Raw genomic sequence first — 23,368 nt, forward strand, 5'->3', positions numbered from 1 at the left:
TTTTTATTTTTAACTCCAGTCCTTTTTGTTCCAGTCCAGTACTAAAGCACCTCAATTTATCACTGGCTTGATGATTCCTTGGATCAGCTGTGTAAGTGGTGGACTAGAGCAAAAATGTGACTCACCACCTGGATTCGGTACGATGTAGCAACATTTGAAATGGTGTCTTTTACATTGGATAAAAGTATAGACTCAAAGATAGAAAATGGTTTATCATACACTCTGCTTTGAAAGTTGATGAACTTGTAACACCACTTTTGAGAAAATGGCCCTTGAATGTTTTTGGACACCTACTTGGAGAGCTCTTCTTTGTCTACACCCATTCAGCATTGCTCACACCCTCTTAAGCCTTAACCCAACCCATCTCTTGAAGGATTAAATGTGAGGCCATGTGTTAAACAGAGTGAGTATTGTAGTAAACAACTGAGGATTTCAAGACAAAGTGCTAAAAGTAGTAGCCTACAATAAGGAAAAGCTCCAGCTAAAAATACACTATCTAGTCCTTGTCCTATATCCTAATTTGACTTTGGTGCAGGTCATGTTCTTCACATTACTGTCTCTGGTAAAAACACACTATTTCAAATCAAATCTATGTTTTTGTCACATGCACAAGATACAGAAGGTGTAAATGGTACAGTGAAATTGTTACTTGCGTATTTGAATAGTAGCAATATCAAAAATAGAAAGGCCAGAATTCTGGAGTTTTCTCTTCACTATTGATGTTGAGACTGGTGTTTTGCAGGTACTATTTAATGAAGCTGCCAGTTGAGGACTTGTGAGGTGTCTGTTTCTCAAACTAGACACAAATGTACTTGTCCTTTTGCTCAGTTGTGCACCGGGGCCTCCCACTCCTCTTTCTATTCTGGTTAGAGACAGTCTGCACTGTTCTGTGAAGAGAGTAGTACACAGCGTTGTACGTGATCTTCACTTTCTTGGAAATTTCTCGCATGGATTAGCCTTGATTTCTCAGAACAATAATAGACTGACAAGTTTCAGAAGAAAGGGCTTTGTTTCTGCCCATTTTGAGCCTGTAATCGAACCCATAAATGCTGATGTTCCAGATACTCAACTAGTCTAAAGAAGGCCAGTTTTATTGCTTCTTTAATCAGAACAACAGTTTTCAGCTGTGCTAACATAATTGCAAAAGTGTTTTCTAATGATCAATTAGCCTTTTAAAATTATAAACTTGGATTAGCTAACACAACCTGCCATTGGAACACAGTAGTGATGGTTACTGATAATGGGCCTCTGTACGTCTACGTAGATATTCCATAAAATAAAATAATTAGCCATTTCCAGCTACAATAGTCATTTACAACATTAACAATGTCTTCACTGTATTTCTGATCAATTTGATGTTATTTTAATGGACAAAAAAAAAATGTTTTCTTTCAAAAACAAGGAGATTTCTAAGTGACCCCAAACTTTTGAACGGTAGTATACATACATACATACATACATACATACATACATACATACATACATACATACATACATACATACATACATACATACATACATACATACATACATACATACATACATACATACATACATACATACATACATACATACATACATACATACATACATACATACATACATGCATGCATGCATGCAGTTGAAGTTGGAAGTTTGCATACATGCATGCATGCAGTTGAAGTTGGAAGTTTACATACATGCATGCATGCAGTTGAAGTTGGAAGTGTACATACATGCATGCATGCAGTTGAAGTTGGAAGTTTACATACATGCATGCATGCAGTTGAAGTTGGAAGTTTACATACATGCATGCATGCAGTTGAAGTTGGAAGTTTACATACATGCATGCATGCAGTTGAAGTTGGAAGTTTACATACATGCATGCATGCAGTTGAAGTTGGAAGTTTACATACATGCATGCATGCAGTTGAAGTTGGAAGTTTACATGCATGCATGCATGCAGTTGAAGTTGGAAGTTTACATACATGCATGCATGCAGTTGAAGTTGGAAGTTTACATACATGCATGCATGCAGTTGAAGTTGGAAGTTTACATACATGCATGCATGCAGTTGAAGTTGGAAGTTTACATACATGCATGCATGCAGTTGAAGTTGGAAGTTTACATACATGCATGCATGCGGTTGAAGTTGGAAGTTTACATACATGCATGCATGCAGTTGAAGTTGGAAGTTTACATACATGCATGCATACAGTTGAAGTTGGAAGTTTACATACATACAGTTGAAGTTGGAAGTTTACATACATACATACATACATACAGTTGAAGTTGGAAGTTTACATACATACATACATACATACAGTTGAAGTTGGAAGTTTACATACATACATACATACAGTTGAAGTTGGAAGTTTACATACATACATACATACAGTTGAAGTTGGAAGTTTACATACATACATACAGTTGAAGTTGGAAGTTTACATACATACAGTTAGGTTGGAGTCATCAACTCGTTTTTCAACCACTTTCTTGTTAACAAACTATAGTTTTGGCAAGTAGGTTAGGACACCTACTTTGTGTATGACACAAGTCATTTTTACAGCAATTGTTTACAGACAGATTATTTCACTTACAATTCACTGTATCACTATTCCAGTGGGTCAGAAGTTTACATACACTAAGTTGACTGTGCCTTTAAACAGCTTGGAAAATTCCAGAAAATTATTGTGGGAAGCTTGTGGAAGACTACCCAAAACATTTGATCCAAGTTGATCAATGTAAAGGCAATGCCACCAAACACTAATTGTAAACTTTTGACCCACTGAGAATTTGATGAAAGAAATAAAAGCTTAAATAAATCATTCTCTCTACTACACTGCTCAAAAAAATAAAGGGAACACTTAAACAACACAATGTAACTCCAAGTCAATCAAACTTTTGTGAAATCAAACTGTCCACTTAGGAAGCAACACTGATTGACAATACATTTCACATGCTGTTGTGCAAATGGCATAGACAACAGGTGGAAATTATAGGCAATTAGCAAGACACCCCCAATAAAGGAGTGGTTCTGCAGGTGGTACCACAGACCACTTCTCAGTTCCTATGCTTCCTGGCTGATGTTTTGGTCACTTTTGAATGCTGGCGGTGCTTTCACTCTAGTGGTAGCATGAGACGGAGTCTACAACCCACACAAGTGGCTCAGGCAGTGCAGCTCATCCAGAATGCGAGCTGTGGCAAGAAGGTTTGCTGTGTCTGTCAGCGTAGTGTCCAGAGCATGGAGGTGCTACCAGGAGACAGGCCAGTACATCAGGAGACGTGGAGGAGGCCGTAGGAGGGCAACAACCCAGCAGCAGGACCGCTACCTCCGCCTTTGTGCAAGGTGGAGCACTGCCCGAGCCCTGCAAAATTACCTCCAGCAGGCCACAAATGTGCATGTGTCTGCTCAAACGGTCAGAAACAGACTCCGTGAGGGTGGTATGAGGGCCCGACATCCACAGGTAGGGGTTGTGCTTTATAGCCCAACACTGTGCAGGACGTTTGGCATTTGCCAGAGAACACCAAGATTGGCAAATTCGACACTGACGCCCTGTGCTCTTCACAGATGAGTCTGGAGATGCTGTGGAGAACGTTCTGCTGCCTGCAACATCCTCCAGCATGACCGGTTTGGCGGTGGGTCAGTCATGGTGTGGGGTGGCATTTCTTTGGGGGTCCGCACAGCCCTCCATGTGCTCGCCAGAGGTAGCCTGTCTGCCATTAGGTACCGAGATGAGATCCTCAGACCCCTTGTGAGACCATATGCTGATGCGGTTGGCCCTGGGTTCCTCCTAATGCAAGACAATGCTAGACCTCATGTGGCTGGAGTGTGTCAGCAGTTCCTGCAAGAGGAAGGCATTGATGCTATGGACTGGCCCGCCCATTCCCCAGACCTGAATCCAATTGAGCACATCTGGGACATCATGTCTCGCTCCATCCACCAACGACACGTTGCACCACAGACTGTCCAGGAGTTGGCGGATGCTTTAGTCCAGGTCTGAGAGGAGATCCCTCAGGAGACAATCCGCCGCCTCATCAGGAGCATGCCTAGGCGTTGTAGGGAGGTCATACAGGCACGTGGAGGCCACACACACTACTGAGCCTCATTTTGACTTGTTTTAATGACATTACATCAAAGTTGGATCAGCCTGTAGTGTGGTTTTCCACTTTAATTTTGTGTGACTCCAAATCCAGACCTCCATGGGTTGATAAATTTGATTTCCATTGATAATTTTTGTGTGATTTTGTTGTCAACACATTCAACTAAGTAAAGAAATAAGTATTTAATATGAATATTTCATTCATTCAGATCTAGGATGTATTATTTTAGTGTTTTCTTTATTTTTTTGAGCAGTGTATTTTATTCTGACATTTCACATTCTTAAAATATCTGACCTAAGAAAGGGAATTTTTACGAGGATTAAATGTCAGGAATTGTGAAAAACTGAGTTGAAATGTATTTGGCTAAGGTGTATGTAAACCTCCGACTTCAACTGTACACATACACAAACGTGCAGCACCAGAGAGGGGGGACACTTCCCCCACTGATGTCGCTGGGCCTGTGGGAACAGCTATGGTGGGCCGTACCGAAGGTTATCCCCTCACCTCTTTCCCACGCTCCGGGGTGAAGTTTCCCCTTGGTACAGATCTATGATTAGCTTCCTCTCTCCCAATTCTAACCCGTAACCATTAGTGGGGGAAATTCAGAACTGACCCAAGATCAGCATCTATGGTAACTCAATGTATATACTGTAATAATATCAATTGAAATGTCCATGAATTGAGCCAATCCTCATTAATGTCCCATAGGTCACTTCATTACTCCCGCTTTGTTTACTACACAAGCTTCTGACTCAGCTGACTTTGTTGTTGAAGTATTATAAAAACATGAGTTACAAAACGCATTCACAGGGTTGGTTAACTCTTGCTGTTCCTCGGGTCTCCACCGAATTAGGTAAATCCGCTTTTTAGTTTTAATGCGCCCCACTGCTGGAACAATTTACAGCTCTCATTAAAATGGGATGTTCTGTGGCAGTTTAGGGCGTTGATTGAAAACCTATTTGCTGAGAACTGTAACTGTTTAGGATTCTGTATGTACTTTTTGCGTATTCTTTTTAATATTAACATGTATTAATGCATGTTTAGTTTTAAATGTGTATTTTGTACATTGATGTGTTTTGTGTACACAGGGCTCACCTGGAAATGAGACCCTACCTGTTAAAATAAAGTTAAAGTAAAAACATTTAAAATCACCGTGCTCCATTTCCTACGACGAGATCACATCGCACCGGCCTTGTGGCCCAACAATGGTCGCTGGTATTGTCTGAAAATCTTACCACAATGCTGGTGCAGAAAACTCCCTTAGCTGCCAAGACTGGGGTCGGTAGAAGTTTGCACCTAACCACTGACACAAGGTCTGATTTTTTTTTGTTGTTGTTGTTGTTGTCATAGAACTGAAAATGGTGGTCCTCTGTGGCTCATATGGTGAACACATGGTGCTAGCAAAACTAAAGTTGTGGCTTCAATTCCTGCTGGGATCACATAAACATGCACTATAGTGACTGCATACGTTTTTTGTAAGTCTCTTTGAAAAATGGCATATAATAGTTTGCGTATATGGTCATCTCCTCCTAGAACTTTGGTTTGGAGCATCTACTTGAAGCGTCAAAGCGACTGACCTCTGCATTATTGTCCTCTCTCTGACCTATATCTACAGGGCGGTGCAGCCGTCAGAGCTGGTGGGCAGCGTGTGGACGAAGGAGGACAAGGAGCTGAACTCGCCCAACCTTCTGCGCATGATCCGCCACACCACCAACCTCACGTTGTGGTTCGAAAAGTAAGAGCACCCATTTAGTTTTTTGGCATCACAAAGAAGCGGTCCTCCTGAAACGAGACCACGATATTCCTTACACTTGCAGTGTTGACAAAGCATTTTCTATGATGAATTTATGGCATTCAGTTCGACACATACAACGACACAGAGTTACATATGGAGTAAAACAAACATACAGTCAATAATGCAGTATAAACAAGTCTATATACGATGTGAGCAAATGAGGTGAGATAAGGGAGGTAAAGGCAAAAAAAAGGCCATGATGGCACAGTAAATACAATATAGCAAGTAAAACACTGGAATGGTAGATTTGCAATGGAAGAATGTGCAAAGTAGAAATTAATATAATGTGGTGCAAAGGAGCAAAATTAATTAATTAATTAAATACAGTAGGGAAAGAGGTAGTTGTTTGGGCTAAAATATAGGTGGGCTATGTACAGGTGCAGTAATCTGTGAGCTGCTCTGACAGTTGGTGCTTAAAGCTAGTGAGGGAGATAAGTGTTTCCAGTTTCAGTGCTTTTTGAAGTTCGTTCCAGTCATTCGCAGCAGAGAACTGGAAGGAGAGGCGGCCAAAGAAAGAATTGGTTTTGGGGTGACTAGAGAGATATACCTGCTGGAGCATGTGCTACAGGTGGGAGATGCTATGGTGACCAGCAAGCTGAGATAAGGGGGGACTTTACCTAGCAGGGTCTTGTAGATGACATGGAGCCAGTGGGTTTGGCGACGAGTATGAAGCGAGGGCCAGCCAACGAGAGCGTACAGGTCGCAATGGTGGGTAGTATATGGGGCTTTGGTGACAAAACGGATTGCACTGTGATAGACTGCATCCAATTTGTTGAGTAGGGTATTGGAGGCTATTTTGTAAATGACATCGCCAAAGTCGAGGATTGGTAGGATGGTCAGTTTTACAAGGGTATGTTTGGCAGCATGAGTGAAGGATGCTTTGTTGCGAAATAGGAAGCCAATTCTAGATTTAACTTTGGATTGGAGATGTTTGATATGGGTCTGGAAGGAAAGTTTACAGTCTAACCAGACACCTAAGTATTTGTAGTTGTCCACGTATTCTAAGTCCGAGCCGTCCAGAGTAGTGATGTTGGACAGGCGGGCAGGTGCGGGTAGCGATCGGTTGAAGAGCATGCATTTAGTTTTACTTGTATTTAAGAGCAATTGGAGGCCACGGAAGGAGGCATTGAAGCTTGCCTGGAGGGTTGTTAACACTGTCCAAAGAAGGGCCAGAAGTATACAGAATGGTGTCGTCTGCGTAGAGGTGGATCAGAGACTCACCAGCAGCAAGAGCAACCTCATTGATGTATACAGAGAAGAGAGTTGGTCCAAGAATTGAACCCTGTGGCACCCCCATAGAGACTGCCAGAAGTCCGGACAGCAGACCCTCCGATTTGACACACTGAAATCTATCAGAGAAGTAGTTGGTGAACCAGGCGAGGCAATCATTTGAGAAACCAAGGCTGTCGAGTCTGCCGATGAGGATGTGGTGATTGACAGAGTCGAAAGCCTTGGCCAGATCAATGAACACGGGTGCACAGTAATGTTTCTTATCGATGGCGGTTAAGATATTGTTTAGGACCTTGAGCGTGGCTGAGGTGCACCCATGACCAGCTCTGAAACCAGATTGCATAGCAGAGAAGGTATGGTGAGATTCTAAATGGTCGGTAATCTGTTTGTTGACTTGGCTTTCGAAGACCTTAGAAAGGCCTGGTAGGATAGATATAGGTCTGTAGCAGTTTGGGTCAAGAGTGTCCCCCTTTGAAGAGGGGGCTGACCGCAGCTGCTTTCCAATCTTTGGGAATCACAGACGACACGAAAGAGAGGTTGAACAGGCTAGTAATAGGGATGGCAACAATTTCGGCAGATAATTTTAGAAAGAAAGGGTCCAGATTGTCTTGCCCGGCTGATTTGTAGGAGTCCAGATTTTGCAGCTCTTTCAGAACATCAGCTGAATGGATTTGGGAGAAGGAGAAATGGAGAAGGCTTGGGCGAGTTGCTGTGGGGGGTGCAGTGCTGTTGACCGGGGTACGAGTAGCCAGGTGGAAAGCATGGCCAGCCGTAGAAAAATGCTTCTTGAAATTCTCAATTATGGTGGATTTATCAGTGGTGACAGTGTTTCCTATCTTCAGTGCAGTGGGCAGCTGGGAGGAGATGTTCTTATTCTCCATGGACTTTACAGTGTCCCAGAACTTTTTTGAGTTAGCGTTGCAGGAAGCAAATTTCTGCTTGAAAAAGCTAGCCTTGGCTTTTCTAACTGCCTGTGTATAATGGTTTCTAGCTTCCCTGAACAGCTGCATATCACGGGGGCTGTTCGATGCTAATGCAGAACGCCATAGGATGTTTTTGTGTTGGTTAAGGGCAGTCAGGTCTGGGGAGAACCAAGGGCTATATCTGTTCCTGGTTCTAAATTTCTTGAATGGGGCATGTTTATTTAAGATGGTTAGGAAGGCATAAAATTTTTTAAATATCCAGGCATCCTCTACAACGGGATGAGATCAGATATCCTTCCAGGATACCCCGGGCCAGGTCGATTAGAAAGGCCTGCTCGCTGAAGTGTTTCAGGGAGCGTTTTACAGTGATGAGTGGAGGTCGTTTGACCGCTGACATTTTACGGATGCAGGCAATGAGGCAGTGATCGCTAAGATCTTTTGAAGACAGCAGAGGTGTATTTAGAGTGCAAGTTGGTTAGGATGATATCTGTGAAGGCTTTGGGGAGGTACCCAGGTTACCATTGATAATTTGTGTGAGATTGAGGGCATCAAGTTTAGATTGTAGGATGGCTGGGGTGTTAACCTCTTGAAACTCCCCATCCCGGATCCGGGATTGTGACTAAGCCTCAGGCTCATTAGCATAACGTGAAACTTTTTCCGATTTCTGAAAATCGCAAATAAAATTAAAATAATGCGTTTGCTCTCAAGCTTAGCCTTTTCTTAACAACACTGTCATCTCAGATTTTCAAAATATGCTTTTGAACCATAGAAATTGACTAATTTGTGTAAGAGTAAAAAACTAGCATAGCATTTTGTGTAGCATGTAGCACGCAACATTTTCACAAAAGCCAGATAACCAAATAAATAAAATCATTTACCTTTGAAGAGCTTCTGATGTTTTCAATGAGGAGACTCCCAGCCACATACCAAATGCGCAGTGTTGGGGAAAGCGTCTGAAAGTGTAGGAGAAATCATTCCGTTTTCACATTGCCCTGGCTATGAAAGACAGAACCTCAAAAATGCAGTCACCTACAACGTGAATCTTGGTTTTCCGGATTAACTACATAATATCGGCACGAAACATGGATATTTGTTTTTGGAATCAACCTCAAGGTGTTTTTTCACATATCTCTTCATTGACATGCAGTTCTTGGAAGCTTGCTTCTTGTCTTGCCCCATGGAAAAATACTGGCAGGTGACTTTTGCGCACCAAGGTGGCGCAGGACACAGGTCTGGGGAGAACCAAGGTGCTATATCGGCGGACACGTGGTAAATGTGGTCTCTTATGGTCAATCTTCCTGGTCTGCCTACAATTACGTCACAATGCTGCAGACACCTTAAGATGGGAAGGGAGGCAGAAAGGGCAGACATCATTCTCTTGCGGGACAGCCATATAAGGAGATCATGAAAGACAGAGCCTCGAAAAATCCTTGTCATTTCCTGGATGCCAAGTCATCTTGGTTTTGCCTGAAGCTCACGTTAAAGGATGCAGGCACAGAGAAGATATTTGTATTTCTGGACACGCAGAGTGTTTTCTTTCGAACAGTAGCAATTATATGCATATCTAGCATCTTTTTGTGACAAAATATCTTGTTTAAATTGATAATTTTCTTCCAAAAATGAAATAGCGCCACCATAAGTGTAAGAGGTTAAGCATGTTCCAGTTTAGGTCGCCTAGCAGCACGAGCTCTGAAGATAGATGGGGGGGCAATCAGTTCACATATGGTGTCCAGAGCACAGCTGGGGGCAGAGGGTGGTCTATAGCAGACTGTAACGGTGAGAGACTTGTTTTTAGAGAGGTGGATTTTTAAAAGAAGAAGTTCAAATTGTTTGGATACAGACCTGGATAGTAGGACAGAACTCTGCAGGCTATCTTTGCAGTAGATTACAACACCGCCCCTTTGGCAGTTCTATCTTGTCTGAAAAGGTTGTAGTTTGGAAGTAAAATTTCAGAATTTTTGGTAGTCTTCCTAAGCCAGGATTCAGACACAGCTAGAACATCCGCGTTGGCAGAGTGTGCTAAATCAGTGAATAGAACAAACTTAGGGAGGAGGCTTCTAATGTTAACATGCATGAAACCAAGGCTATTACGGTTACAGAAGTCGTCAAAAGAGAGCGCCTGGGGAATAGGAGTGGAGCTAGGCACTGTAGGGCCTGGATTCACCTCTACATTGCCAGAGGAACAGAGGAGGAGTAGAATAAGGGTGTGGCTAAAAGCAATAAGAATTGGTCGTCTAGAACGTCTGGAACAGAGAGTAAAAGGAGGTTTCTGGGGGCGATAAAATAGCATCAAGGTATAATGTACAGACAAAGGTATGGTAGGAGGTGAATACAGTGGAGGTAAACCTAGGTATTGAGTGATGAAGAGAGAGATATAGAAACATCATTGAAACCAGGAGATGACATTGCATGTGTGGGTGGTGGAACTAATAGGTTGGATAAGGTATGGTGAGCAGGACTTGAGGCTCTACAGTGAAATAAGCCAATAAACACTAACCAGAACAGCAATGGACAAGGCATATTGACATTAAGGAGAAGCATGCTTCGTCGAGTGATCAAAAGGGTCCGGAGAGTGGAGAGGTTGGTTGGGGGTCACGGCGATTTAGACAGCTAGCCAGGTCATCGGTAGCAAGCTAGCATAGGATAGACGTCTGTTATTAGCCACCTCTTGCGTTCCGTCAGTAGATTAGTGGGGTTCCGTGTGGTAGAGGGGATTAATCCAAATCACACAACAACAACAAAAATAAAAACAATAGATATAGCTAGAGGCCCAAGAAGAAGAAAAAAACAATCAAAATAAATAAATAAATTGTCCGATTGTCTATTCAGATAGCAGCCGATAAGACAGCTAATGGCTAGCAGGCCGCAGATGGGCGCCCAGGCAACGTCGCGACGGAAAAGCCAGCCGGATAACTCCTTCGGGTAGATAACGTCGGCAGTCCAGCCGTGAAGGCCCGGTGGGGCTCCGCGTAGGCAGCAAAACGGGTCCGGATAGGTGACCGCAGCCCAGGAGTGATTGATGGAACTCCTCAGCTGGCTAGCTCCGGAACAACTGATGTTTGCTCCGGAATCGACGAAAGCTTTAACTAGCTTATGGATTAGCTTCTGGATTAGCTTCTGGCTAGCTTCTGACCTAGCTTCTGGATTAGCTTCTGGCTAGCTCCTGGCTAGTTTCTGGCTAGCTTCTTGGAGGATTACAGATTTGAGGTAAATAATACTTTTTATAAATATAAATTGGTGAGGCGGGTTGCAGGAGAGTGTTTTGGAGATGAGTTTATGGAAAATAAAACTAAAAATGTATGAAAAAAGTTGTATATATATATATATATATATATATACGGGACACGACAAGACGAGGACAAAAGACGTCTGAACTGCTATGCCATCTTGCATGATAAAGTATGTTATGTAGCTCAATGTATACTGAACAAAACTATAAACACAACATGTAAAGTGTGTTGGTCCCATGTTTCGTGAGCAGAAATAAAATATCCCAGAAATTTTCCGTGAGCACAAAAGCTTATTTCTCTCAAATGTTGTGCACAAATGAGTTTACATCCCTGTTAGTGAGCATTTCTCCTTTGCCTGAATAATCCATCCACCTGACAGGTGTGGCATATCAAGAAGCTGATTAAATAGCATGATCATTACACAGGTTCATCTTCTGCTGTGGACAATTAAAGGCCACTCTAAAATGTGCAGTTTTGTCACCAACACAATGCCACATATATCTCGAGTTTTGAGGGAGCATGCAATTGGCATGTTGACTGCAGGAATGTCCGCCAGAGCTGTTGCCAGAGAATTGAATGTTAATTTCTCTACCATAAGCCGTGTCCAACGTCATTTTGGAGAATTTGGCAATATGTCCAACTGGCCTCAACCGCAGTCCACATGTAACCACGCCAGCCCAGGACCTCCACATCCGGCTTCTTCACCTGCGGGATCGTCTGAGACCAGCCACCTGGACAGCTGATGAAATTTAGGAGTATTTCTGTCGATTAAAGCCCTTTTGTGGGGGGAAAACGAATTATGATTGGCTTTGCGTCCTTGCCCAGCCAAGTGATATCCATAGATTATTGCCTAATGAAATTGTTTCAATTGACTGATTTCCTTATATGAACTGTAACTCAGTAAAATCGTTAATTGTTGCATGTTGCGTTTTTGTTCATTATAGTTATGTCATGTCCTTTAGTGCACTGCATACAGGTGTTACGAATGCTTTTTGTAGGTGGCAGAATTTACCCCTAAATAAGGCTGAGATTACTCCTATCCTCCCCATGTTGATTCTCAAGTTGAAAAGGAAAGAAACAATTTGGGACAGTTTTTTTGTGTATGAGCTGCTAATCCCTGTCTGATTTCATGTGTGATAGCACACCAGGCTTGATATCTCCAGAGACTTCCTGGTTTAGTTTTCAGGGGTCACTGAATTGGTTGAGTGAAATGTGTCCTTACACTGACTTAATAGCTCACCATGTTACCAAATGAGGATTAACAGGTCAATATGTTGTTACTAATTAATACGTTTGGGAGCATTACAATGTACCAATATGTATTTTCTTTCCCCCACTTCCCATACACTTTGTCATCCACCAGCTTTGGACATGAAATGACTGAACTATGCAGACCTGATTCATGTTTATTAGGGCTTCCATCAACAACAAAAAAAACTTTTTGCAATTCAAAACAGAAAGGTAGTCCCTCGCTGTTTGTCAGTTTTTCGTTTAGTCCCTAATGAACACGGCCCTGGCCCTTGGGTTTAAATAGCATTTTTTTTCTCAATGTACTCCGTTCTCCACAGGTGTATCGTAGAGACGGAAAACCTGGAAGAGCGGGCAGCGGTGGTGGCCCGTATCATCGAGATCCTGCAGGTGTTCCAGGAGCTCAACAACTTCAACGGCGTGCTGGAGGTGGTCAGCGCCATGAACTCCTCGCCCGTCTACCGGCTAGACCACACCTTCGAGGTGACGAAGGCCTGGAGGGGTTCTTTCTGCAAGATTCTTTGAAGTTGTTGTTAGGAAATGGTGTGATAACTGTCTTGGTACTTTCTGGCATTGCATGAATCCAATGAAAATTGCAGTACCAAATAAAGTGCCTAGTGTTGATGAGTATTGTAATTAGTAAATCTCTACGTTGAGGTAACATAAAATTACAGATTTCTTATCAATAGAAAGCATGGCCAATGTGCCTCTGTGTACCATAGAGACACATCTGTAGGGCGAAATATATACAATTGTTTTGAATGAACTTTCGGCCCCTCTCCAGCAAATTCCAAGCCGACAGAGGAAGATTCTGGAGGAGGCCCATGAATTGAGCGAGGACCACTACAAGAAGTACCTGGCAAAACTGCGCTCCATCAACCCCCCCTGTGTCCCCTTCTTTGGTATGCTCTAGAGCAGTGTTTCTCAACCTTTTTGATACCAGGGACGAGGAAGCTATGGTCCTTTTTGTGTCAGGGACTCACAAGTAATGTACCGTTTTTATTTTGTACACAGCAGTACTGTGTATCTAAGACAATTTCCCCCTCGGGAACATTAAAGTTGATCCTGTCCTATGCTATCCTAAGCTAGGGTTTTTCCTCCTTGGAGGACCGCTTACATTAGAACTAGTGTTGGTTAACCATCTCTGGGACCGGCCGGCAACATTCCACGAACCGGTGCTAGTCCATCGACATCATTGCTCCCCTCTCTCATGTCTTTTCTCTCTCTCTAACTCCTCAGGGATCTACTTGACGAACATCCTGAAGACGGAGGAAGGCAACCCTGACTTCCTGAAGAGGCATGGCAAGGAGCTGATCAACTTCAGCAAGCGACGGAAAGTGGCGGAGATCACCGGGGAGATCCAGCAGTACCAGAACCAGCCCTACTGCTTACGGGTGGAGAGCGATATCCGGGTGAGGAGCAAAAACAGTGATGTCGCACGTTCCATTGAAGTTGGTCACCACTCTATGGCCGGCCTGCATAGTCAACATTTTTTGAGAAATTGTCATACTTTCCGGCTTTGCAGCATAGTCCAACCCATAAACGTTTGACAAATACCATCTAGTTACGTGGAATATGAATGGGTATAAATATGATTAAACAAGGGAGTAATATAAGTAATATATCACATCATTTGGCCTGTTTCCTTTCACGATTTCATCTCTCCAGTTCCCATGTACAGTTGACAGTTTTCCAAGTCATAGCAACCTCTTAGTTTTTGATTAGATATTCATTTAGTGCTGATCCCTCGCTTAAACTTTAATCTCATTGACATCAATGCATGAAAATTTGAAATGTGGAAGTTAGAATTCACTGCTTTAGTAGAGTTTCTGCCACTCAGCTCCCGACATGTACTAGTTGGTTATTTATCCAATTGTCCCCAATCACCCACACCCTTGTCTATAGTCATTAGGACAACAATGTATACTTCTCAATGGGTCTGTCGACTCTCTGTTTCTCTCATTTGTGTTGAACAGAAGTTCTTTGAAAACCTCAATCCAATGGAGGACAAGGCAGAAAAGGAGTTTGCTGACTATCTGTTCAACAAGTCTCTGGAGATTGAGCCTCGGAATGCCCGGTCGTTGCCTCGATTTGTAAGTGTCTTGTCCCTCTCCCTTCTTACGGTTCACGTGACTATCCTCTCTCGGACTCCCGTTTGATCAGTTATTGTATTTCAAACCTTCGTTAGAATGACATTGAAACTTCATGAGTTGAAATGAAAAATCATTTTTGTCCACTATTCATTGTTTCACATTTGAGTCAATTAGCTTTTTCGTACTGGCCCCCGTACTGGCATTGCAAGTGTCATACTCTACCATCTGAGCCACGGGACCACACTGAGCCACACTTAAGCATGTGTGGCTCCCTGTATGCTCTTAAGCAGTGGCGTCTCGTGTAATTTCCAACAAGTGGGGCTGTTGCAAACTGGCAATAGGTAGCTCACAAATAAGTCCACATTTCCAAATGGAATAAGTAGGCTACTGCAAATGTTCAACTTCAACTTATTTGCTAGACGTACAAGCATGTGGGAGTACAATAACAGACAAACTTGTGGTAGTTTAGTTATAGCTAACGTCATGTCTTGTTTGAGCTTTGCTGAAACAGCTGTTTGACAGTATCATCTTCTGTGTCTGCGCTCACTTCATACTTTGACAACAGTGCAGTGTTTTGTCGATCATCGCCATCTGGTGTACAGAGTTATAATTGCAAACCAGGGGCTCTTTGGATAGGTTCAATAAGAGTGGCTAAAATCCTATGATAACCGCAAGGGGTATAGGGATAACTTTAAATTGCATTGAATGAGGTGGCTTGAGAAGCTCTCTGGAATGCTGGAACTACGCTGCCAATTACAGCAGCACATTTTATTTTTGAAAACTCAATTTGTAATCTAAATGCAGTTATTAATATACACAAGCTTGATATTATTACAATATTTGATCATTATATAAATTTTTGTAAATCCATTTTTATCTCATTGCTGCCAGGTGGGGCGGCGTCCGAGTGCCCTCTATGGACGCAACGCCCCTGCTATTAAGGTAGAAAAAAGACTAACAATTACAGGTAGCTGCCAAAATAAAGGACCCACTTGAGTAAATGAGGGATATTAAAGTATATTGAAAGCAGTTGCTTCCCCACAGGTGTTCCTGAGCTTATTAAGCAATTATTTCATCCCATCATGTTTAGGGTCGTGGATAAAAATGCTCAGTTTCCCATTATTTTGGCTACCATGGCTAGAAGAAGAGAGAGGTGACTTTGAAAGAAGGATATAAATGGTGCATAGAGGGTTTAAAGGGTGTGTGTGTCAGTCACCAGATCTCACCCAATTGAACAATTATGGTAGATTCTGGATCGGCACCTGAGACGGCGTTTTCCATCAACAAAACACCAAATGATGTAATTTCTCATGGAAGGAGGGTGTCACATCCCTCCAAATAAAGTTGTAAACACTTGTAGAATCTATGCCAAGGCATATCGAAGCTGTTCTGACGGCTTGTGGTGGCCCAACGCCCTATTAATATACTTTATGTTGGTGTTGGTTTATTTTGGCAGTTACCTTCAGGTAACACACTAACCAGATAGTCCCCCAATCTCTGACATTAATTACCAGAACCAGCAGTACTTGAGGGCTGAGAGTCTGCAGTTGAGTAGCCCTGACATTGTAGAAGTGTTGCCCTGACCCCTCCTTCAACTCCCCCCTCTCCCTGTCTCCTTCCAGCCCAAGAAGTACAACTGCCCGCTCAAGTCCCCCGGTGTGCGCCCGTCCTCGGTGCGCCCGGGCACCATGCGACATCCAACGCCATTGCAGAATGAGCCGCGCAAGATCAGCTACAGTCGCATCCCTGATAGCGAGATGGAGAGCGCCGCCTCTGCACCCAACTCGCCGCGCACGCCACTCACGCCGCCGCCGGCCTCGGCTGCCTCCAGCTCCACAGATATCGGCAGCGTGTTCGACTCGCCCCAGGGCCCCTCCAGCCCCTTCCACTCCAGTAGGTGGTCCTTCAAGCTGGATGAGGGAGCAGGTTGGGTGGGGATTGTGGAGGAGGGAGGATAGGTTGGGTGGGAGCGTAGCTAGAGCTTATAGAGAAAGTGTTTGTTAAACACAGTTTGAGATTTTCCTTCCGCCTCAGTCTCTCATTCTCTCAGGGCCTTCTCTCTTTTCTCTTTTCTCTACTCCGGCCTTTCCCTCCATCCAGACTGCGACAGCATCTTTGCCCAGGTCTCCTTACCACACGGCCCACGTTAGTATGACCCTCAAAGCCTTCCTGTTGTCAGTGTCCCCTCACTACCCATCCACCCACACCCCATACAAACTACTACATCAACCCACCCCCATCTCTCACTCATTCTGACCCTCCCAAGCCCTACTTGCCTCTCCCTACCCGCATGCAACTGACATCCACCTCATTGCTCCCATCTCCCCTCACCGTTGCCCCTGTCCGTCTCTATGGCAAAGAATGCTCTGTTGTCTGTGTGTGTTTCCAAGTAGACGTTGCCCACAGAAACAGATCTAGGATCAGCTCTAAATCCTGACCCTAACCAGGCTCCTGACCAGCTGAACTGACCTTAGATCATTGTCACCCTCCCTCCTGTTCTCCTGTCCTTAATCCATTGTCACTGTGAGGTTTTGCTCTGTGCATTCTTGTACAACATCACTCTGTGGGAGACAGTGCATTCGGAAAGTATTTAGACCCCTTGAGTTTTTCCACATTCTGTTACGTTAGAGCCTTACCCTAAAATCGATTTTAAAAATCCCTCATCAATCTACACACAATACCCCATAATGACAAAGCAAAAACTTTTTTTAATTTTTAATTTTGTACATTTGTTACAAATAAAATACTGAAATATCACATTCACGTAAGTATTCTAATCAAATCAAATGTTATTTGTCATGCGCCGAATACAACAGGTGTAGACTTTTACAGTAAAATGCTTACTTACAAGACCTTAACCAACAATGCAGTTTTAAAAGAATAAAAGTTTAAAAAAAATAAAGAACAGCATTAAAATAACAATAGCGAGGCTATATACAGGGGGTGCCAGTACAGAGTCAATGTGCAGGGGCACCGGTTGTGTAGATAGTTATTAAAGTGACTATGCATAAATAATAACAGAGTAGCAACAGCAAGGGGGGGGCGGGGGGGGGGGGGGTGCTGTCTCGTCATTGTCGGTGATCAGGCCCTACCACTGTTGTCATCGGCAAACTTAATGATGGTGTTGGAGTCGTGCCTGGCTGTGCATTCATGAGTGAACAGGGAGTACAGTAGGAGACTGAGCACACACCCTTAACTGGATGTGTTGTTAGCTACCCTTACCACCAGGGGGCGGCCCGTCGGGAAGCCCAGGTTCCAGTTGCAGTGTTTAGTCCCAGAATCCTTACCTTAGTGATGAGCTTTGAGGGCATTATGGTGTTGAACGCTGAGCTGTAGTCAATGAACAGCATTCTCACATAGACATTCCTTTTATCCAGGTGTGAAAGGGCACTGTGAAGTGCAATAGCGATTGCATCATCTGTGGATCTGTTGGGGAGGTATGCAAATTGGAGTGGGTCTATGGTTTCTGGTATAATGGTGTTGATGTGAGCCATGACCAGCCTTTTAAAGCACTTCATGGCTACAGACGTGAGTGCTACGGGTCTGTAGTCATGTAGGCAGGTTACCTTAGTCCCTGTTTCCAAGAACACTATGGTGGTTTGCTTGAAACATGTTGGTATTACAGACTCAGACAGGGAGAGCTTGAAAATGTCAGTGAAGACACTTCAAATCAAATTTTATTTGTCACATACACATGGTTAGCAGATGTTAATGCGAGTGTAGCGAAATGCTTGTGCTTCTAGTTCCGACAATGCAGTAATAACCAACAAGTAATCTAACTAACAATTCCTAAACTACTGTCTTATACACAGTGTAAGGGGATAAAGAATATGTACATAAGGATATATGAATGAGTGATGGTACAGAGCAGCATAGGCAAGATACAGTAGATGGTATCGAGTACAGTATATACATATGAGATGAGTATGTAAACAAAGTGGCATAGTTAAAGTGGCTAGTGATACATGTATTACATAAGGATGCAGTCGATGATATAGAGTACAGTATATACGTATGCATATGACATGAATAATGTAGGGTAAGTAACATTATATAAGGTAGCATTGACTAAGGTAGCACTTGTCAGCGCATGCTCAGAGTACACGTCCTGGTAATGATGCTCTCATGCATGTTTCAGTGTTACTTGCCTCGAAGCGAGCATTGAAGTAATTTAGCTCCTCTGGTAGGCTCGTGTCACTGGGCAGTTCTTGGCTGTGCTTCCCTTTGTAGTCTGTAATAGTTTGCGATCCCTGCCACATCCGACGAGCATTGGAGCCGGTGTAGCACGATTCGAACTTAGTCCTATATTGACACCTTTGCCTATTTGATGGTTCGTCGGAGAGCATAGTGGGATTTCTTATAAGCTTCCGAGTTAGAGTCCCGCTCCTTGAAAGAGGCAACTCTTCCCTCAGTGCAGGTTGAGGTATGTACGTACAGACAACGTCATCGATGGACTTATTGATGAAGCCAGTGACTGATGTGGTGTACTCCTCAATGCCATCGGAGGAATCCCGGAACATATTCCAGTCTGTGCGAGCGAAACAGTCCTGTAGCTTAGCATCTGCTTCATCTGACCACTTTTTTATTGACTGAATCACTGGTGCTTCCTGCTTAAATGTTTGCTTGTAAGCAGGAATCAGACCCTTTACCCAGTACTTTGTTGAAGAACCTTTGGCAGCGATTACAGTCTCAAGTCTTCTTGGGTATGACGCTACAAGCTTGGCACACCTGTATTTTGGGAGTTTCTCCCATTCTTCTCTGCAGATCCTTTCAAGCTCTGTCAGGTTGGATGGGGAGTTTCGCTGCACAGCTATTTTCAGGTGTCTCCAGAGATGTTCGATCGGGTTCAGGTCCGGGATCTGGCTGGGCCACTCAAGGACATTCAGAGACTTGTCCTGAAGCCACTCCTGCGTTGTCTTGGCTGTGTGCTTATGGTTGTTGTCCTGTTTGATGGTGAACCTTCACCCCAGTCTGATAATCTGCTCCAGAGCGCACAGGACTTTGTCAAGGATCTCTGTACTTTGCTCCATTAATATTTTACTCGATCCTAACTAGTCTTCCAGTAACTGCCACTGAAAGAAAATCCCACAGCATGATGCTGCTACCACCATGCTTCACCGTTGGGATGGTGCCAGGTTTCGTCCAGATGTGACACTTGGCATTCAGGCCAAAGAGTTCAATCTTGGTTTCACCAGAACAGAGAATCTTGTTTCTTATTTTCTGAGAGTCTTTCGGTGCCTTTTGGCAAACTCCCAAGTGGGCTGTCATGTACCTTTTTACTGAGGAGTGGCTTCCATCTTGCAACTCTACCATAAAGCCTGATTGGTGGAGTGCTGCAGAGATAGTTGTTCTTCAGGAAGTTTCTCCCATCTCCACAGAGGAACTTTAGAGCTCTGTCAGTGACCATCGGGTTCTTGGTCACCTCCCTGATCAAGGCCCATCTCCCCCGATTGCTCTGTTTGGCCGGGTGGCCAGCTCTGGGAAGAGTCTTGGCGTTTCCAACCTTTTTCCATTTAAGAATGAGGCCACTGTGTTCTTGGGGACCTTCAATGCTGCAGAATTGTTTTGGTACCCTTTCCCAGATCTGTGCCTCGAAACAATCTTGTTTTCGCTTTGCCATTATAGGGTATTTTGTGTAGATTGAGGATTATTTTTATTTTATTAACATTTATTTTAGAATAAGGTCTGGAATACTTTTTGAATGCACTGTATAGTTAGTAGCAGTTGTATGTAGTAGATATTATGCATCATTGAAGTTGGTTGACGTGATTGCTTCCTCAAATATAATACTTTAGTGTTGTCTTTGTATACTCTTCCTGAAAGAGTTTCTATTACCCATCCATTCATCATCCTCTATTCTCTTTTTTTTTTCATTTTCTGTGTTTTCAATGCTTGTATTTACTCCATTCTTCGTGGGCCTGAATGTCTTCAGTTCATCTCTTTCTTTGAAATGAATGTGTGATTTATAACCTAGAAAACAGTCAAGTGCCAGGCAAAAGAGAGAACCCCCAGACACTCAGTTGGCCATCCCTGAGTTGTAGAGTCCTGTATGGGATGAATTGGGTTGAAATATGTGTAATTACTGTCTTCTTGTAAGGCTTAATTTTAGTTAACCTGATTTCCTTCTTTTCCAGGGTCCTCCTCAGTTTCCTCCATGGTGAGTTTCCACAGGAACACTGAAGACACCACCATCCCCCCGCCTGTGCCCCCTCGCAGACGCCCCGAATCCGCCCCCGCTGAATCTTCCCCTTCGAAGGTGACTCTATTTTTACCTGTTTGCTACCTAAGGTTTTCTGAGACTCCCGGGTGGCGCAGTGGTCTAAGGCACTGCATGTCAGTGCATGAGGCGCCACTGCAGTCCCTGGTTTGAATCCAGGCTGCATCACATCCGGCCGTGATTGGGAGTCCTATAGGGCGGTACACAATTGGCCCAGCGTCATCCGGGTTTGGCCGTCATTGCAAATAATAATTTGTTCTTAACTGACTTGTCTAGTTAAATAAAAGTATAAACAATGCAGTTTTAAAAAATACCTTAAAAAGAATAAAAGTAACAAATAATTAAAGCGCAGCAGTAAAATAACAATAGTGAGGCTATATACAGGGGGTCCTGGTACAGAGTCGATGTGTGAGGGCACCGGTTAGTCGAATCATTAGGATGTTTCTTGATTGATTGATTCTAGAGTTTAGATGAATGCTAAATATCCAATGAAACACAACAAAGTTCCACTGTCAGTTATTTGCTAGTCATTTCTTGAGATTTTAGATTACATTTTTGAGAGTTTGTCGAGTCTTCATAACGTTTGTGCTTCTCCTTCTTTTTCCTTTTCCACCTGCACGTCTCTCACATTCCAGATGATGTCAAAGCACTTGGACAGCCCCCCCGCCATCCCCCCACGGCAGCCCACCACCACCAAGGTCTACTCGCCTCGCTACTCGCTCTCGACCGAGCGCACCTCTGTGTCGGAGCCACCTGACAGCCCACCCACCCTGCCGCCGCGGGAGCCCGTGAGAACGCCGGACGTCTTCTCCAGCTCAAACAGCCCCCTGCACCTGCAGCCACCCCCGCTGGGCCGCATCCGCAGCAGTGAACCCACGCTGAGCCAGACCTTCTTCCCACCCTCGCCGTTCAGCCCGCTCACCCCGCCGCCGCCGCCCCCTACCCCCTCGCCCTCGCTGGGGCCCAGCGGCCCAGACTGCTGCAGCGACTCAGCCCTCCTCCCTCTGGGGGGTGCAGCTGGCCCCCCTGTGCCCCCTCGCCAGAGCACCAGCAGTGCCGCTGCCCAAGCTATTCCCAAGCTCCCTCCCAAAACATACAAAAGGGAGTCGGTGTCACACCCGTCCCTAGTGCATCGGGACGGCCCACCCCTACTGGAGAATGCCAACCCCTCTTAAAAATACTTGTATATGTGATATGGGGGAAATCATTAAACACTAAAGACTTTAGACTTGAACAAAAATTGAATTGTGATGACGTCTTTAAGGGAAAAAAGGCAATGCCAGTGTAGGTTCTTTGCTACCTGGAAAAATAATCATGTGCCCTTATAAAAAAGAAAAAATACTTAAACGAATGATGATTGTCCATTTTCATTTGTGCAGACCATTGGAGACTCCCTATAAAAACCCTTTTGGGGGGGTATCTTACTGTTTGTTTGTTTTGTTGTGTGTTTGTATGTACAGTATGTTGTTTGTCATCGTCCAATGTTTATTTCATTTGGTTTATTATTATTTTTTTAAGTGAATCGATTGCAGCATTACTTGTCAATGAGCTCGGTGGCCTACACATGCATATACAGCTTGAACCATAATAAACCTTGAACCAGGACCACACAAGTCCACCGCACGCTGGAGGATGGAACGATAAAGACTGTAGACCAGTTTGAACAGACTCCAGGAGAAATCCACAAATTGAATAGTGTTTTAACTCACTGTGTATGGGCTAAGTAATCTACTAAAATGGCCCATGTTGACCAGAGATGGACCAGAGAGGACTCAAGCTATCACGGTGTTGTAAACCCATTTCAACTCCCCAATAACAAATGTCTGCCGTTCAATCCACCTCACTCAGATTGAAAAAGGAACTTGGGAAATCATGTTGTTAAATGGTGTTTAAGGCTTTGTGTAGAGACTGAGTCCGAGGCAAACGTTTATTTTTTTTGTGCCAGTAGATCGACCAGAGTACCATGATTTAAGGCAGGGTTGCCCAAACTTGGGCCTGGCCCCCCTTGGTGCATGTTTGGGTTTTTGCCCTAGCACTACACAACTGATTTAAATAAGCAAAGCTTGATGATGAGTTGGGTAATTGAATCAGATGTGCAGTGCGAGGGCAAGAAACTAAATGTGGGGGGCCCGGGACCGAGTTTGAGAAACCCTGATTTAAGGTACCCATCCACACCAAAGAGGTACTTTTCAAGAAAAACAAGAAGTGATTGTTCTTAAGTTTGTGTTAGTACTTTTATGTTCTGATTTATTTCTGCCAATGAGTATGTAAAGAAAATTATGATTGACTTCTTTAAACAAGGGAATAAAAGTGTTTCTACCACCTATAAGTCAACTATGAAACGAGTGAAGAGCTGGCTAACGTCCTGAACGCGAAGGCCCTGTTAGAATAGATTTGTTTAATGACTTCCTCGACGTGGACACTGGTCTGACATGACTGAAGCTGATCGGGTTATGTACTGGAGACCTTGCTCTCTCAGTAACATCATAAAGAGTCTGTATGGAAATGTAATTGTTTACCTCAAATTTCAGCTTGAGTCTTGCCTGGAT

At 43.7% G+C, this 23,368-nt stretch overlaps 1 protein-coding gene across 6 annotated transcripts in view; it reads left to right on the forward strand.

Moving 5' to 3' along the window:
- LOC135520912 (son of sevenless homolog 1-like) overlaps positions 1-23,148 on the forward strand; it is a 78,288-nt gene extending 55,140 nt beyond the window's left edge. For 2 of the 6 annotated variants that reach the window (XM_064946759.1, XM_064946787.1), the window contains 10 exons: positions 5,699-5,818; positions 12,830-12,992; positions 13,294-13,411; positions 13,749-13,921; positions 14,486-14,602; positions 15,494-15,544; positions 16,225-16,495; positions 16,703-16,747; positions 20,737-20,858; positions 21,455-23,148. In XM_064946759.1, the coding sequence (XP_064802831.1) occupies positions 5,699-5,818; positions 12,830-12,992; positions 13,294-13,411; positions 13,749-13,921; positions 14,486-14,602; positions 15,494-15,544; positions 16,225-16,495; positions 16,703-16,747; positions 20,737-20,858; positions 21,455-21,994 (1,720 nt within the window). In that variant the 3' untranslated portion in view covers positions 21,995-23,148. The remainder of the gene's footprint in view (positions 1-5,698; positions 5,819-12,829; positions 12,993-13,293; positions 13,412-13,748; positions 13,922-14,485; positions 14,603-15,493; positions 15,545-16,224; positions 16,496-16,702; positions 16,748-20,736; positions 20,859-21,454) is intronic. The other 4 variants (XM_064946778.1, XM_064946797.1, XM_064946769.1 and 1 more) reach the window with 3 other exon arrangements.
- Positions 23,149-23,368: the final 220 nt, after the last annotated feature.

Source organism: Oncorhynchus masou, chromosome 4 (genome assembly GCF_036934945.1).
Source record: "Oncorhynchus masou masou isolate Uvic2021 chromosome 4, UVic_Omas_1.1, whole genome shotgun sequence".
NCBI classification, from domain to species: Eukaryota; Metazoa; Chordata; class Actinopteri; order Salmoniformes; family Salmonidae; genus Oncorhynchus; species Oncorhynchus masou.